General features: G+C 30.2%; 1 protein-coding gene and 1 non-coding gene across 4 annotated transcripts in view; both read right to left on the bottom strand.

Moving 5' to 3' along the window:
* Positions 1-17735, bottom strand: part of LOC139516852 (diacylglycerol kinase delta-like) — a 78045-nt gene that overhangs the window by 20761 nt on the left and 39549 nt on the right. For 2 of the 3 annotated variants that reach the window (XM_071307199.1, XM_071307201.1), the window contains 18 exons: positions 16750-16856; positions 15603-15728; positions 14473-14652; positions 14122-14204; positions 13504-13612; positions 12663-12802; positions 11078-11135; positions 10435-10529; positions 9871-9958; positions 9221-9292; positions 8845-8940; positions 7928-8015; positions 7371-7568; positions 6957-7115; positions 5847-5967; positions 4632-4742; positions 3955-4113; positions 3358-3403 (listed from right to left, as the gene is read on the bottom strand). In XM_071307199.1, coding sequence (XP_071163300.1) covers positions 3358-3403; positions 3955-4113; positions 4632-4742; positions 5847-5967; positions 6957-7115; positions 7371-7568; positions 7928-8015; positions 8845-8940; positions 9221-9292; positions 9871-9958; positions 10435-10529; positions 11078-11135; positions 12663-12802; positions 13504-13612; positions 14122-14204; positions 14473-14652; positions 15603-15728; positions 16750-16856 — 2036 coding nt within the window. The remainder of the gene's footprint in view (positions 1-3357; positions 3404-3954; positions 4114-4631; positions 4743-5846; positions 5968-6956; positions 7116-7370; positions 7569-7927; positions 8016-8844; positions 8941-9220; positions 9293-9870; positions 9959-10434; positions 10530-11077; positions 11136-12662; positions 12803-13503; positions 13613-14121; positions 14205-14472; positions 14653-15602; positions 15729-16749; positions 16857-17735) is intronic. The other variant, XM_071307202.1, reaches the window with a different exon arrangement.
* Positions 8132-8278, bottom strand: LOC139518220 (U12 minor spliceosomal RNA). Its single transcript, XR_011663312.1, has one exon. It is a non-coding gene; the product is annotated as a U12 minor spliceosomal RNA (small nuclear RNA).

Here is a 17735-nt window from a genome sequence, read left to right as displayed (position 1 = left end):
TATTACTAACACGATTTTAGACTAAATAAGAAGCAGCAGCATTATATTTTGTTCGTTTACATCCCGCTTTAGATAACCAAGTGTTTCTAAGCAAGGTTACTTTTTTCAATGTTACCTACGATTTAGTCGCAAAGTCATGTTTGCATTTAAACATGATTACAACCAGATGCTCCGCAGGGCGCAGCTTTATACGACCGCAGAGGTTGAACCCTGAATGGTTGGGGAAAGTATGGACACAACATTCAAGCTGGATTCAGCTCTAAATTTGGATTGTGATTAAATAGTTGACACAGCATAGGTTGGTGACACAGAATGAGTGTGGTCTAATGAACTTAAAAAAAAAAATCGCTATGCTGTTGAATATTAATCCTCTCAAAAAAATGTTTGAAGAAATTTTCTTTTTATTTATGAAATATGAAATGAGAAAAATTGACCCCCCCCCCCCCCCCCCCAATTTTGTTTTCACATCCCCCTTTTCCTTATTCCAAAACTGATCTCAATTCAAATTTCTAATGGAGTTTGCAACAATAACTGCTCATTTAAATACATCATAAAATATTAAAATGTTAAAAAAGTGCTTTTTATCACTGAATGGTAAAGATTGTTTTAATTTATCAGTTGGTAGTAAAAGTGAAAATACATTGTATATTGTATAAAACAATGATTTAAGTTGATTCAACTACTATTCTGGACAAAGAAAGATAACTCAAATTTTCAAAGAATATTGAAAATATCTTGCTATTGCACAAATATCTATTCTGGACAAAGAAAGATAACTCCAAATAACTGAAAATTGATTGCTATTTCTCAATATTGTGCAATAAGATATTTCTTGCTATTGCGCAATACTGTCAATTGAAGATTTCTTGCTATTGAACCATACTGTGCAATTGAAAATTTCTTGCTATTGCACAATACTGTACAATTGAAGATTTCTTGCTATTGCTGAATACTGTTCAATTGAAAATTTCTTGCTATTGCACAATACTTAATATAATAATTTTGAATCCTGTTTGGACCAACTTGAAAACTGGGCCCATAATCAAAAATCTAAGTACATGTTTAGATTCAGCATATCAAAGAAGCCCAAGAATTTATTTTTTGTTAAAATCAAACTTAGTTTAATTTTGGACCCTTTGGACCTTAATGAAGACCAATTTGAAAACGGGACCAAAAATTAAGAATCTACTAACACAGTTAGATTTGGCATATCAAAGAACCCCAATTATTCAATTTTTGATGAAATCAAAATAAGTTTAATTTTGCACCCTTTGGACTATAATGTAGACCAATTTGAAAACGGGACCAAAAATTAAGAATCTACATACACAGTTAGATTCAGCATATCAAAGAACCCCAATTATTTAATTTTTGATGAAATCAAACAAAGTTTAATTTTGGACCCTTTGGGCCCCTTATTCCTAAACTGTTAGGACCAAAACTCCAAAAATCAATACCAACCTTCCTTTTGTGGTCATACACCTTGTGTTGAAATTTTATAGATATCTATTCACTTATACTAAAGTTATTGTGCGAAAACCAAGAATAATGCTTATTTGGGCCCTTTTTTGGCCCCTAATTCCTAAACTGTTGGAACCAAAATCAATCCCAACCTTTCTTTTGTGGTCATAAACCTTGTGTCAACATTTCATAGGTTTCTATTAACTTAAACTAAAGTTATAATGCGAAAACCAAGAAAATGCTTATTTAGGCCCTTTTTGGCCCCTAATTCCTAAAATGTTGGGACCAAAACTCCCAAAATCAATCCCAACCTTCCTTTTGTGGTCATAAACCTTGTGTTAAAATTTCATAGATTTCTTTTCACTTTTACTAAAGTTAGAGTGCGAAAACTAAAAGTATTCGGACGCAAGACGACGACGACGACGACGACGCCGACGCCAACGTGATAGCAATATACGACGAAAATTTTTTCAAAATTTGCGGTCGTATAAAAAGTTAATACGTTTGACTTCGTAAAAAATACATTTTTACCTCAATTAGCTCGTATATATTCTTTTCGAACTTTAAATACCCCTATTTTTATTATGAAAAATCATTCTCCTCCCTGATATTGACAATAAGCGATGTGCTATCTTAACATAGAATAACAAACAGATCGCTATTTGCAGATGGCCGATTTTTGGGCAACTGCAAACACTTCAATAGAAGGCTGTTCTATGAACAATAATTAATAATTGCATCTTAAAATTCAAAACAAATATTCCCTGACCTAAGACATATAAATTTAACTATTTTTTCAGCATACAAATATCGATTCCCTAAGATATATTTTGCTTTTGGAACAATTTTTCATTTTTTTAAGATTTGCGATAAATTTCAATTATCAGGAAATATTGCACATCTAACTTCTATTTTTTTGTTTGATTTGGAAATAATGTATCATGTTTCATACAATTCATATGATCTTTTGAAAAATACTATGGTACAAGAATTAGAAAATGGCTTTTTGTTGCAAAAATTGGAATGTTTATTCATGACCTTTGACCTTGATTTAACAGAATATGCACCGTACGATTTTTTTACGACCGGGCAAAACAGAAAGTACAGATTATTAGCTTTCGAATGATATATAATACAGCCGTGTGTTAGGTGGGTGCATTAAAGTCGTTAACTAAGCGTCTTTTTGAAATAAGTCACTCGCCTAAAATGTATACATCATTGAAAAAGTTCCAAATTATCTCCCTTAGGTGGAAAAATGCCATTTTTTGGCTCTAAAATTGAAATATCTTTTTCAACTCATCGGTGACCTATCTTTTTTTAATATAATTTCCATATAAGCTGTATTTAAACTAAATTATTGTAAAATTTTAGCGATTTCTGTAATAAAGGAGTAGATTCAGTAAGACCCCTTTTTGGCCCCAAAATATAGCAGTTTTACAAAATTGTTAAAATGTAAACCTTTAGTTATTTATTGGACAGTAGAATGCTTCAACAGAAAAAAAACGCCTTTACAAAAATGTATGCTTCTGTCGAAGGCAGATTGTGAGCGCAAATGAACGGTGACCCCACTTTTTTTATTTCATTTTTCTATTAACTATAAGATGAAGTTCATTTATAGAAAAATATAGAGAAATCCTATATAAATGATTTAGACCCTCGAACCCCCTTAAAGCCTTCCAGTCATATCAATTTTGAGCACTATTATCCTACTCAGACTAAAAAAACAACCAATCAAAATACTGGATTTGGTGTTTTGGGCACAAGTGTGCTATGTGTACTGGGTAAAGTTTTAAGACTGAGAGCCCAGTCCATTGTCCTGCTTCAATACAAATTGCAAATAAATTTCTTTTTAAATCAATTTTATAAATAATATATGAATCTATATGATATACTCACATCTTTTTCTTTTGTTCCTCCCCAAAAGTTAGCACCTCCCATGTAACTGAAATATAAAAAAAACATTCACAATATTTGAAAAAGATGGTAATTTCAACACTAATAAAACATTGCTTGTTGATTACCCAGTATTATTTCAATACCTTATTTAAAACTGGGATAACAATAGTGATGTCTACAAATCTGGACATCATCATAACATAAGAAGTATGTCAGTCGTATAAAGGCATTCTACCTAAATACAATAATTATCTATTTTAAACATTTGTTGAAAAGATCTTAAGTTTTGCATGATGTCTTGGTACAATTTGATAACTACATCCTTATCATTTTAGTGAGTACATGGTCAATTATAGTTACTTCCTAAAGCTGTTATCAAATGAAATATTTGCCACTGGAAGTTTAGCAAACAACAATTAATCAATCACTTTTACATGTCTTAAGCAAATGTATTAAAGGAAATATTGTTTACAGTTTTCAAAATCAAGGATAAAATAGAATATGCCTTATTGTTTTCCTTTTAGGCAAAAATACCTAGATTTGAAACAAAAAAATGCTTTTATAGTTCAATATAAATTACTGTTTATTGATATATACCTTGGAATATTGAGTATCACAATGCCTTGTAGACTGGGAAGAGGGATTTTCTGTCCATCACATTCTAACTGGACTCGTTGATCTAAGTTTTTGAATGTCCTTTGTAAAATTTCTTTTCCACCAAGAACACCATACCACATAAAATTTTTGGTTCTACTTCTGAAACAAATATTACAATGAAAGTGAAAATGTTCATATTGTTACACTGAAAATCTGTTCATTTCACTGTATTGTTCAATATATTTCTCAGGAGATTCCATTTATTATAACTGTTGAATTACTTATACGTACTAGTGACAATTTACAAACTAACATTTATGAATTCAGAATAATCCTTACAGATTACTGATCGTCTGTACTCAAAAAGTAATATTTTTCTAGGCCTCTGTCCGGTCTTTCTCACAGGCAATTTAAGAAATTGGAAGATTTCAACTTTAATTATTCTACAACTTTCCCGTTTAACTTTGTCATCTTGTTGTAAACATAGGGTCAGGTGACATTCACCAGATATTATATGCAGATAAAAAGTTGATTTCTAATTTTCTGACAAATTCATGGTACTGGTGTAAGGCCCATCTTGAAAGTACTTTACTGCATAATAATGTGAACTACGTCATTTTTTCTTCCAAATCAATAAATATAAAATAAAATATGTAAACTCTAATTATGATACATACCTGCATTTTTCTGGATGTTCTTCTCGTTTATTTTGAAAATCTAAGGAAATTTTTGCATCTAAACCAATTCCAAAATAATTATTCATTACACATTTTTCAATATACTCCCTCCTGAAAATATAAGAATCAGGTATATAGTTGGACAATCAACTTTTTACTGTTCAGGTATTTATATTAATACCATAATCCCTTTCAAAGCATAATCAAATTTTTATATTTAGTCAAACTCATGAAATATGTGTATAATGATAGCATTCACTCATGAGCAAACTCAAACTCAGACGGACAGGTTGGAAATCTAAAGTCCCCTTCGACTTTTTTTGGTAGGGGACTAATCAATTTTATGTAATATTGTCTAAAACTGAGGGTAATAACTTCTCAGGTTGATGCTGGTTGTCGAGCCTTCAACTTTTGTCGAAAAAGGGAGAAACAGTGATCCTACATTCCATCGTTGGCGTGGCCACAAATATTCACTCTGTGGTTAATTTTTTTCTAAAATTTTAATAACTTTCTTAAACTATCCTGGATTTCTATCAAACTTGGAAAGCAGCTGGTTTTTGATCATAAGATAGTATACAGAAGTAAATTTTGTAAAAAAAAAAAAAAATCCTGTTTTATCCGTATTTTACTTATAAATGGGGCCACACTTAAAAATATTTTGGTTTGCCCAAACCCTACCCAAAGGTTGAGACAGTGGGTAGGTAGGTAGGCATTTTCTTCTTTAAAATTAAAAAAAAAGAAATTGAAGTATCAGATGTTTATTAGTCTTCATGCCTATTTGATTAAAAAAATAAAAAATCCTGTTTTCTCATATTTTCTTATAAATGGACTTAGTTTTTCTTCCAGTTAATATTACATAGTCTGCAGTTAAAGCTTTTAAAACATTTATTAGATTCATAAACTATTCTAAATTTTTACAAAACTTGGTCAGGAGCTTCTTACAATCAATAGATAGTATCGGGAGGAGTATTTAATTAATTTTTAATTTTTTTCCTCATTTTTGTTGACCCTGCGATTAACGGCAAAAGTAGGCAAGAGACTGGGTTCTGTGAAACCCGTACGCATTTTTTTTTTAATTGTCTTATTTCATCTGGTGATAATGTATTAAGATTTTTTTTATTGTTTCTTTTTAGTTTTTTCTTTTTTGCATTTAGCCAATTTTAGGTTTACTACAGAAAGCTACTGTCTTGTCTTCCATACTAACACATTACTTACGATGGAATCTCTTCCTCCATCAAAGGAGAGGCTGCAGCACACAGCGCATCAGCGTTAGCTAATAGAACTTTACTTATAAAACTACCACCAGCTAATTTAGCTGCTATACTACTACTAAGACCTGAAACAAAAATATTATCAAAAATTTAATATTAGATACTCTAATGTTAACATCTGAGTCCTACCATGACCTCAAGACTTAAAATAGAACAAGAAAAACAAATACCTTGATAGATATCAAAGGAAAATATAACCAACATGGCATCATATATATACCAAATAAAATAAATTCAAAGTTATATTTATATTTAAACAAATTTATAAAATGAAAACAAATTCAAATACAAAGCGGAAAGATAGGTCTTTATATTTCAGTATCAGGCCAATAGGCCACTTGTCAGACATACACATATTTTTTTGGCATTAGATATATAAGAGAAAATTATGCAAAAAAAATCAATTTAGCTTGAAGTAATTTTAAAGTGGAGATGAAAATATTTCAATTTGATAGTTTTTTAGTTGACGTGAAACATACATACATGTATAAACCTTTCAGTCTAAACAGAATCTTGATTAACCAAAATGACAAGCTGGTAAACAATTAAGAGTAACAGTCTCCGAGTGTATGGCATTCATGTATAAGAACAAATTACATGTAAACTGGTTAGTACTGCTTCTCAACAAAGAAGCATAATTAAGTATAATGTGCTTGGAGTAAAGTGCAGTGAAGTGAGGAGTGTTCTTTTAATCTGTTAGTTTGATAGTACTAAATACCCTTTCTAACATTAATAGGATTTCATGTTAATATGTTTACGGAGGAGTGCACAAAGTAAAGATCAGGGTTGAGTTTAATATCGAAGCAGCTACGTAACTGCTATCAATATCTATGTAGCACCTAGTCTATAGCTACACGTTCAATGGTCAAAAGCTACGTAGCACTACGTAGCTGCTGCTACGATATTGAACTCGACCCAGGTGCCTTGTATTTTCTTATATGACAAAAGTATGTCTTGGTCCTTCACTGTAATGGTTATAGAACTTTAACTAGGACTCTGAAGAACTACAAACATCTTTATATTCCGTCTTAAATCTAAATGGCTGACTACTTACTAGGTAATGCACCGTAATCCACTATAGGTAACCCTAATAATGACATTGGAATGTTATCTTTAGAGGAACTTTTATTAGACATATTGGAACCTATACTGGATAAGGTACTCATACTACTAATTCTACGTGATGATATAGGTAATATCTTTGGTGACATGTCTGAAATAAATAAACATGGTGATATACGGCTGTGAGACAAAAAACATGGTAGTGTACATACATAAGACAGTGATGTGCTTAAAATGGAGTTGTGTATAAAATAAAATTGGATAACTTATGGCAATAGTTGTGCACACATATGTGTCAATTTATAATTGTGTGTTTCTAACAAATTGTAATTCTTTTCAACTATATTTAATTGTTGTATGGCATAAACTTATTCTTTCATGTACATTAGTATGCAAGCCAACCTACCCATTTTACTGGTCTTTATCTGAAATCGTGGTGGCATTTCCTCAGAAGTAAACACTGAGAACGATGGAGCTGACCTTGAGGTATGGTTATCGGCTAACAGGGAACCAGTGTGATTATTGTCTAACTCTTCGGTACTTCCCACAGATCTGGACTCATTCTCAAGATACTGTTGTGTTTGGGCATTTTGTTCATCAACAGCTACAAAAAGGTAGGTGAAAATAAAATACTATACTGGTGGTTTTTTTTTTTTTATTAAACTTAGAATAAGTGACAATATTCATGAGTTTTGATGATACTGCTATTAAACTTAAAATATTAAAATTATAATTGAAATCTCTTATTTTATAATCAATACCATGTATCAAGGAGGTTATATTATAAAACCTCCTTGCATGTATTAAAGAAGTAAATATGTTACTATCTGCATAAAGTTAAAGTGAACATATTTTTTATTATAGATATATAATCAGTACTTTTCAGTGATAAAAAATCAGAAATTTACTACATTAAATGTAAGTAAAAGTAAAATTAATGATAGACCTTCTTAGGATATTTACCTCTCTCTGTATGTTCAATTATTTGTCGGACAGCTTTCTTTAAACTATTGGCTCTAGACATTAAAGCATCTCTTGGTTTAAATATTGCCTAAAAATAATTGACATTGATAAAAGGTCTGGCAATTTTAGAACCAACAAAGCTTCCTTCGTGATACAAAAGGAGCTTCAAGAAAAAAATTCTACTTTTAGATTTATTATAGGGTTCAGGCAGATCACAACAACCCAGGCATCCCACAAAGTAAGTGGGTCACCATGGGGGTAACCTGTACCCTTGCACAAATTTATTAGATTAACTAGGGAGCCTGTGACTACCCAGGCTCATTATTTTCCTTACTCATTAGTTTAAGGCATGACTTTGTTTGCAAAATATTTGACCTGGTCAATTTCAAAGTTTTACTTCAGCAAGGTATAATATATTTTTTTGAACTGCAAAATTAACAATTATTTTCTTTAAAAACATAATTTGCTTTTATGGAACTTTCTTCCAATTCATTAATAAATGAAACTATTATTTTTATTTTTATTCTGAAATTCTAAAAAGGAATTTTTAACAAATTTTGTGAAAATGGAAATGACATGTAAAATACAGGCATATCATTGGTAAATTAGAGTTAGCTCCCCTTTTTACCTAAAAATCTATTCTTGCTTTACATTTATTTCAATTTTTTATATTAAATGAACAATTCATCTAAAATTAAAGGCTACTTGTTGATAGGTTTCATTTTCTCTTCCAATCCTGCTAGATCAGATTTCAGAAAGCTGGGTAATTTATTTTTATTCTTAATAATAATAATTATAGGATTGAAAACGAGTGAAAATTGAATGTCGCTTGATATTAACTAGAGTTATTTTTTATTTCATTATAATTATAAACAGGCATTCAGCTTTCAATTTTTTTTATTTATATCTATACTTACAGATTTGGTATTAGTTATATTTGTAGTAATTTCATTTGGGACTATATCTCTGTCAGGAGAACCTATACAAGCTTCAGGCTCTGTCTTCTTTGGTACCTGTGAATTCATGAATTGGGTTAATTCCTTACATATAAATACACCAGTATCATGAAAATGCTTAAGCAATTATTTTAATGTCAATTTTGAAAAATAACTAGTTTTTCTTTTTCTTTTTTCCCCATATATTTTAACTTTTGAAATCGATGAACAAGCTAACAGTATTTTTCTCCTAGTAAGTATTAAATTTCTCAGACTATACATAATTTTTATGATACTTTAAATAGGTAGTTATAAGTTTAAATAAGATAGGGAAACCAATCATATGATAAAAACTCACCTGAGTAGAGGCTTGAGCTTCTTCTTCTAACGTTGTGAGCAAACTTTCTAATTTTTCATTTAATACATTACACTGAAATGAAAGTTAAAGCATTTAGTTTTAACTCATACAATGTCTCTTTTTAAGTTTTAGGTTGATTTTAATTTAAGGTATGTAGCCTTGTTAGAAAGCAGTCTCATTGACTTTTACCATTCAAATTAACTTTGAAAGAATTTAATTACATTGAATATTCTAACGAAATGAATATTGTTCTTGGTTTTATTCAGACAAGCTATTTAATTCAGACATGCCACACATGAAAAAAAAAAATTAAAGCCGAAAGGAAGAAAGGATTAAAGATTAAGGTAATATGTGTACATATTTTTGAAATCATTCGTAGTGCAGTCTATTTAATAATTATACCCCATTAACATATTTCAGTTAATTATCTTAGCACTAACTTCCCAGATTTCATATAAAAAAAAATGAAATGAACAGAACTATTTATTATGTACCATACTTTAAAAAAAAACCACAATAAGATATGGCCAGAATTCATTAAAAATCAGATAACTTGTACTTTCAGTCATATACAGCATTTCCCTTTATAGGATGTGAACCGTAAAATACATTTAGTTTATTTATAAGTTACAATAAAAGTATGTGCCTACTTTATCAGATATATCAGATTCTTTGCCTTCAGTCTTGTAAGATTCTCCTACTTTGGCAACAAAATCTTTAACAGTTTCACATAAAACTCTGAAAAGTTAAATACAAATTATAATCTTTATTTTTGCTTATAAATATAAGTTTTTGTTAGATAAAGTCTCTTTAGTTTTTGAAACAGTCAATCAAATGAAATAAATATTTTGCTGACAGTAGTTCACAATGTGAACATTGTAAAATTATATATGCATAATGGTCCTTTCTGATTGAAATATCAATTATGACAGGATTATAATATCACAGGAAAATAGTAAAGACCAGTGTATTTCATCCTCTAATTCTAAAAAGTTATAAATAAACAGAACTATGAAAGGATTAAAGAAGAATTTTATTATTTTTTGGCCAACATTTTTTTTTTAAAATGCTCTGTACTTGTTTGGTTTTTTTTAAATGTTAATTACAAAAATATATTTTTTAACCAATATCAATACATGTGTACCCATATGCAGACTGGTTTATTCTATTTATAACATCAAAACCTTCAGACATTTATCACTACATGTACTTACTTTGCAGATGATATAACAATAGAATGATCCTCGGAATGTAATATTTTGGAAAGATGATTAGCAACAGAATCTTCATATACAGATATTAGATCAAACTGAAACATAAATATCTTGAGTTAACAGCATCAAGCGATATGATTTAAAGTTAAAAAAAAAGAGTAAAAAATGATCACTTTATCTACTAATGTAATACCGTATGGCAGGTTATTTTCGCAGGGTGTAAATTTTCGCTTATTTTCGTGGATAGAACAAAATCGCCAAATTAATTTCCGTCAATATAAAAGTGCACATGCAAAGGTATTGATAAAAGTTTTGAATCCGCCAAAATGATAACCGCCAAAATATTTCGTATACCTTGTCCAATGAAAATCGCAAAATTTTACGCCATCGAAAATAACCAGCTATACGGTATATTACTTAATATGAATATGAGTATTCAGTCATGTAATTCTGCACACATTTCTCGTATATTATTTTAGTGAATCAAAATAATAGGTAGAGTTTTAAAAATTCTGTTCAATGTGTGTTTAAAAATCTCATGTTTTAATATCATGTGTTGCTGACTATAAAAATCTTTTTTTCTGTGTTGCTTCTGTTCACTATATTTAGATCTCTATATTTCTATTTTTAATAATGATTATACCTGCTGAGACAATTTACGAGGTGGAGGCATGGTACCTTCATATGTCCATATACTCCATCTGAAATAAACAATTATCAAATAATAAGGGTGCTTGGAGTGTTTGGATAATATATTCACAGACTTATATGTTCATTTCATTTAGAAAGAGTATAACAATTATACACATCTATAATACTAAAATAACAAGGTCCAATTTGTAAGCCGTCATATCCTAAACACCACAAATCAAAGAATTCAAATTTATAAATAACTAAAATAGGGCAATGGTATTGATAAAAAAAATTCCACATCATTAAAATTGTCAAAAATGAACAAGTTTCAGGTCAGATCTGATACCCATACCAATATTATATGTCACATGTAAGTGATATCTATCTAATTTGAACTTTGAAAATTTTCCTTGAATTATAATACAAATATAAACATGTATATATTTGTCTGTAATCTGTATAAAATGTAGAGAACAAAATAGTATAATTAAATGTACATGATAGAAATATATACCTATCCAACATAATTATTTGTGAATGTTCTAGTTTTTCTAATATAAAAGTACTGACCTATCTAACATTTTTATTTGTGAATGTTCTAGTTTTTCTAATATAACATTACTGACCTATCTAACATTTTTATTTGTTTTTTTTTTTTTTTTTTTAACAACATTATATATTTATTCATCAAATATGCTTGTTACATTGTTACACCAAGAAACCAAGCTTTTCTTGATGCATCCTGTAATATTCCACCGATTGCCCAGGTTAGCAATCAGCTGCTGGTATATATGTATATATTATAATAATATGTATAAATTTCTTGAAATACAATTATACAACATTTTAATACATTATGTTTTATTCTATCAATCGTCTAAACTTCTTTTTAGTGACTTTAGTAATGGATTAAGTTTCATTGTTCTGTTTTCGTTGTATCTTTTTATGTATTCTCGAACAAAAATTTGATAAACATTTACCTTTGTCAATTTCTGATTAGATACATAATATGATTTGTATATGGAAAAACCAAAGATTGTTAGGAAATAATTCAGACCAAAATAATTTTTGTCAAAAATTTTATATCCAAAGACTAATTGCTTTAATGATACTCTAAAATTTAAATTTGATTTTATCATTAACTCATGAATACTTTTCCAAAATTTTTCTAACATTTTTATTTGTTGAGTGTTCTAGTTTTTCTAATATAACAGTACTGATCTATCATACCTGCCAACTGTCACTATTTGCGGGGGATTTCCCCCATGGAGGCTCCCAAATGGATATTTTAAAAGAGCAATTGTGTCCACAATATAAACAAAACAATTAATTTTACAATGGCTATAGGCTTGTAAAAGTATAAAGAAGCCAAAAAACAACATTAAAATATATTTGAAGGCCCCCTTAAAGGTTTTGTAGGACTATGAGAGCCATCTTGCATGCAAAACCCCCATGGGCATTTTGAAAAGTTGGCAGGTATGACCTATCTAACATTTTTATTTGTGAATGTTCTAATTTTTCTAATATAACATTACTGACCTATCTAACATTTTTATTTGTGAATGTTTTAGTTTCTCTAATATAACAGTACTGACCTATCTAACATTTTTATTTGTGAATGTTCTAGTTTTTCTAATATCACAGGCAGTTGTGTTTCAGCATCAAATGTAGAACCCCATCCTAGTACTCTGGCTAAATCGTTACCAGTACCAAAGGGTAAAACACCTATCTGACACTGTAAAATAACATTGCATTAGACAGAATAATGGCTGTGTATTAGTAAATGTACAATTGATATCAAATTTGTAATTTTGTTTCAAGTGCCTGTTTCTCTGTACATTCTAGAACTAATGTTATAACAATGATTATGTACAGCAAGAACTTCACTAAACTGGCATACATAAGAATAAATTAAAAAAAATATACTTCCTACTAAAACTATAAATAATAATATTGACAACTGTAAGCTTTAAGCATAAACCCCACCACCCTCCACCCTCTAAAAAAATCCCCCAAAATGTGAAAGGCATGCAGAAACACAAATCATATTTCAAGATTCTTCAAATACTTTAAATACAGATTTTAAATCAAGTTTATCCATTTCAATTGATATTTTATGGGTGTCTTTCTATGTTGTTATGCTATAGCACTGTTAGGTAAGGGTGAAAATTGGCACCTGTTAAAATATTTAACCCATTGCTTTGTTTGCACCTGTCTTCAGGCAGGAACCTGTTGTTCAGTTGTTGTTATTTGGTATTGTGGTTCATAAGTGTTTCTCCATGGCTCTATGTTAAAGGCCATAATTTGACCTAAAATCGTATACTTTTTACAAATTGTGCCTTGGATAGAGAGTTATCTCATTTGTACTGAAACCACATCTTCTTATTTCTATTAACAAGATAAAGACCATTTAAAGGAGAATGTCATGCTAATTACCTGTTTATGCAGTTCTAATTTATCAATTTCTGATAAGACCCATCCAACACTACCATCCCCTCCACATACTAATATTCTAAACTGATCAAACTTCTGGAATAATCGTAGTCTGAAAACATACAAATCAAATTAAACAGATTGGGAATTATATACCACAAATTTTTTTTAAAATAATTTCTTCCAATAAACTGTTATCCTTTCATTTCAAGACAAATGCATATTATAGCCGACTATGTGGTATGGGCTTTGCTCATTCTTGAAAGCCGTACAGTGACATATAGCTGTTCATTTTTGTGTCATTTGGTCTCTTGAGAGCTGTGACTCATTGGCAATCACACCACATCTTCTTTTTTCATGTATCAGATATACATTGTTTCAAAGCCAAGTCTTTTTGTAATTATATAAAATAAAACTTCGCCTATCTTATAAATAACATAATATTTTATGATACAGTAGTAAGCAAAAACATGGTTGACATATATATATTTGTATATATATAAAATGGTCCATTTTGACATCCAGTAACCAAATATACCAAAGGGAAACATACCTTTACAAATTAACATTTAACCAATAGAACAATTTAAACAAATAATGCAAAAATTCTTGGCTACCTACCCTGGATGAGGTCCACCATTCATGAGATCAAAAACCTGAGCTGGATTTAAAAGCTGTTTAAATCGTCGTAAAAACTTTACACCCTATGAAATAGAAGTTTTAAAATACTTATAAAATAGTCACATATACACACACTATAACTAGTAAACTGTGTGTGTGTTCAAAGCACTTCAAAATTTGATTTATCTCATGAGAGACAAATGCATCAATAAAATTGGAATCTCTGTGGTGGCGGTGGTGTCATGCTAGTTAACAACCAAAAAGATGCAGCACACTGCTCTTTGAATTTATTTTTTTTGATTCTGCAGGAAAAGATTTTTTTAGTGTGGACTAAGATAAAATGTCACATACCTGATTATCACCAGATTTTGTATTTACAAATACAAGTAAGGGACTAGTACGATTAGGTCGTGTAGCTTCCCAGTATCCGTCACAGTCTATATTGTTTATAGCTGTAGGTGGCAGTATTGACACTCTACACTGACCAAGTGGACATTTTCTTGACAGTTCTTCTTTACAATTTGAATGTACCTGAAGCAAACATAGTAAATATTTAATAAAAGAAATAAAGTGATAGAAACAACAAGTATACATCTTCCTGTTTCATAATTCTTTTCATATACTGGTATACATATATATTTGGTGAAATTGTAGTGTTAATGTGTTGATGTGGTATGATTGCCATGAAGACAACTCTCTAACAAATACCAAATTGGTTCAAGTTAGTGTGAAATGATGTGTCATGAAATGCAGAAAGGCACAGGTCAATTTTCTATGATATCTGAATGTCTTATTTTTAATGAGTTTTGTAGGACAGATATGTAACAACTTTCTGGTGGGTCCATAGGTGGCCTGTGGCAAAGCCAAATTTCAGTACCCATGACAATCATGCCTGTCCATCCAACATTCCATCATTTTCAATTGGCAGATCAAATTTCAAGGTCTTTCATCCTTCTGGACACACTGTGCAGAACCTATCTATTGTATCAATTGAGGATTTGTTCTTGTCCTGACCCACTTTGCAGAACCTATCTATTGTATCAATTGTTGATTTGTTCTTGTCCTGACCCACTTTGCAGAACCTATCTATTGTATCAATTGTGGATTTGTTCTTGTCCTGACCCACTTTGCAGAACCTATCTATTGTATCAATTGAGGATTTGTTCTTGTCCTGACCCACTTTGCAGAACCTATCTATTGTATCAATTGTTGATTTGTTCTTGTCCTGACCCACTTTGCAGAACCTATCTATTGTATCAATTGTGGATTTGTTCTTGTCCTGACCCACTTTGCAGAACCTATCTATTGTATCAATTGTGGATTTGTTCTTGTCCTGACCAACTTTGCATTAAATAATTACCACAATACATTAAGCAAGTTACAATCAATCAATTACAGGACAAATAACAATCCATAACTGCACTTTAAAATGAAATTATAAAATGTTTTGTAAGTCCTATGTTTAATTTGTTAAAACCTACCATTACTTTACACCAGAGACATCTCCAGTCCTGCAGTTTGAGTACACTACCACAAGTTTTGTCGCAGACTGTACATTTAGCACTGACTGGCAGATTTCCTTCTAACCATTGATGTGGCATGGAAATCTGTAATTAAAATTAGGAAGTTATACAATGGTGTATCTCACAAGAATGTAAGTAAATTCTGAATGTAATAAAGAACATCACTGGCACTCTACCTGCTCAGTATTCAGTTGTCCAATAAAAATGAACTGTACAATCAGCTTTGCTTTTGAAAAGCTACAAGTTGTCACTTACTATAACAGGTGTTTTTAATTGTGTCAACTTGCAATTAAAAAAAGTCTACTTACTAGCTAGGATTTTTAAGACTGCAAGCCTCATACAGAGAAATTCAAATTAGTATTGGAAAGGCTTAAGCTGATCAAATAAATGAGATATGAATGCAAAAATATAATACATAAATATAGAAATCTTACTTTTCTTCACTTAAAAGTTGCCATTGATTTCTTTTATTAGTGCAAATTCAGTGCATTCATTATTGCAATTTTTAAGAATAGACAAAAATGTGAGATTAATTTTTACGATTATAAGAATATCTGCATAAAACATATGTATCAGATATCAAAATGCGAGTTTATAATATTGCGATCTGCACCCAGTCGCATTATTTACCATTATAAAAAGTATGGTCGCATTATTTGCCATTATAAAAAGTTCATTATAATTTCTGAATTTACAGTATTGTAAATTATTCCATAAGCTAAGCCACAACAATGCTGAATTTGGATTTTGAATTTGTTAACCCTAGTTAACAGCAAATTAACTTTCTTTGAAATTTTTTATCATTTCATCAGAGATAAAACAAGAATGCACATGTTATTGTGGTAAGTCTTGGAGAAGGTGTCAGACAGATTTGAAAAGTGGTCACATATAACAACTCATCCCTGTCATCTCATATAGTCATTCTGTTTAGCAGTACATGAACTAGAATCAGTGTGACTGAAATATTTGTTGGAAAAGATTAATGCAATATAGCCCACTTCTAGAGTGACAGTATAATGAACTTCCCCGTGATATTTTTTTCTAGATTTTGTTTAATACAATAAATAACTGTAACCTGACAACAGAGTATGTTAATAACACTTACCCCATCTTCATCTTCTATAATGTCTTTACCTATAGCTGCTAAAGTGGTCCACTTACATGTACTCTGAGCCTTCACAGCACACCGTTTGTGAGCTTTAAATTTACACACTGAAAATAAACAAAGCAATTCTTTAAACTACCAAATGACTAATACAGTATGAAAGCAGCACTAAAGCAATTTCTACTAACTAATACATGCATATAACTTATAAGATCAAGCTAAATTTGGTTTCACACAAAATGTAAAACCCCCAGTAATATCTATGAATATAACAGGATTTGGAGAATACTTCCATGAGCCAGCAACCTAGAAAAACAATAAAATCAAGGAAGATATCATTGAGTTCTATGTCTTTTAAATTAAACAGGTGTTTGTTTTATATAAATGTTTTTAAAAACAAAATTACCATAAAAATTATATACCGGTAAACAGAATGTCTTTCTATAAATATGTTTTCCAACAACAAAAAAAATGATATTTTTTTTATTTACATTTGATTTGTAATTAATTATTCAAATTCAATTTACAATAGCATTTTACCATGTAAGCTTTTCATAAAACTGTACAATGGTACAAAGTTGCATTTGATGACCAAAAATAGTCACATCTAACCAAGTCTGTAACAGTAATAATAAAGCTCATACACAATAAATACAATTAGTCTGTTATTGTCCCAATAGCAGATTGAGCCTTCTCAATAGAGCTAATATGAAGCCAAATTGTGGGTACAATGTTCAGCAACAGACACCATCTATCATTGCCATTAGTAAGATGATTGATTTCCTGACAAGAAAATGGACAACGTCAGTTCCTCACTGTTTTTCTCTTCCTTAAATAACATCTTATAATGGAATTGACACAGATTTAATGGAAATCTTCATCACAAATTACAATGGCACTGTCAATATTTTGTCAGCGTTTAATTTCAATGACTGCAATCTTATTCAAATTGCATTTTCTCAATTAATCTCTAGACTATTAAGATA

This window comes from Mytilus edulis, chromosome 3, assembly GCF_963676685.1.
Source record: "Mytilus edulis chromosome 3, xbMytEdul2.2, whole genome shotgun sequence".
NCBI classification, from domain to species: Eukaryota; Metazoa; Mollusca; class Bivalvia; order Mytilida; family Mytilidae; genus Mytilus; species Mytilus edulis.
This window is presented reverse-complemented; position numbering and strand designations above follow the sequence as displayed.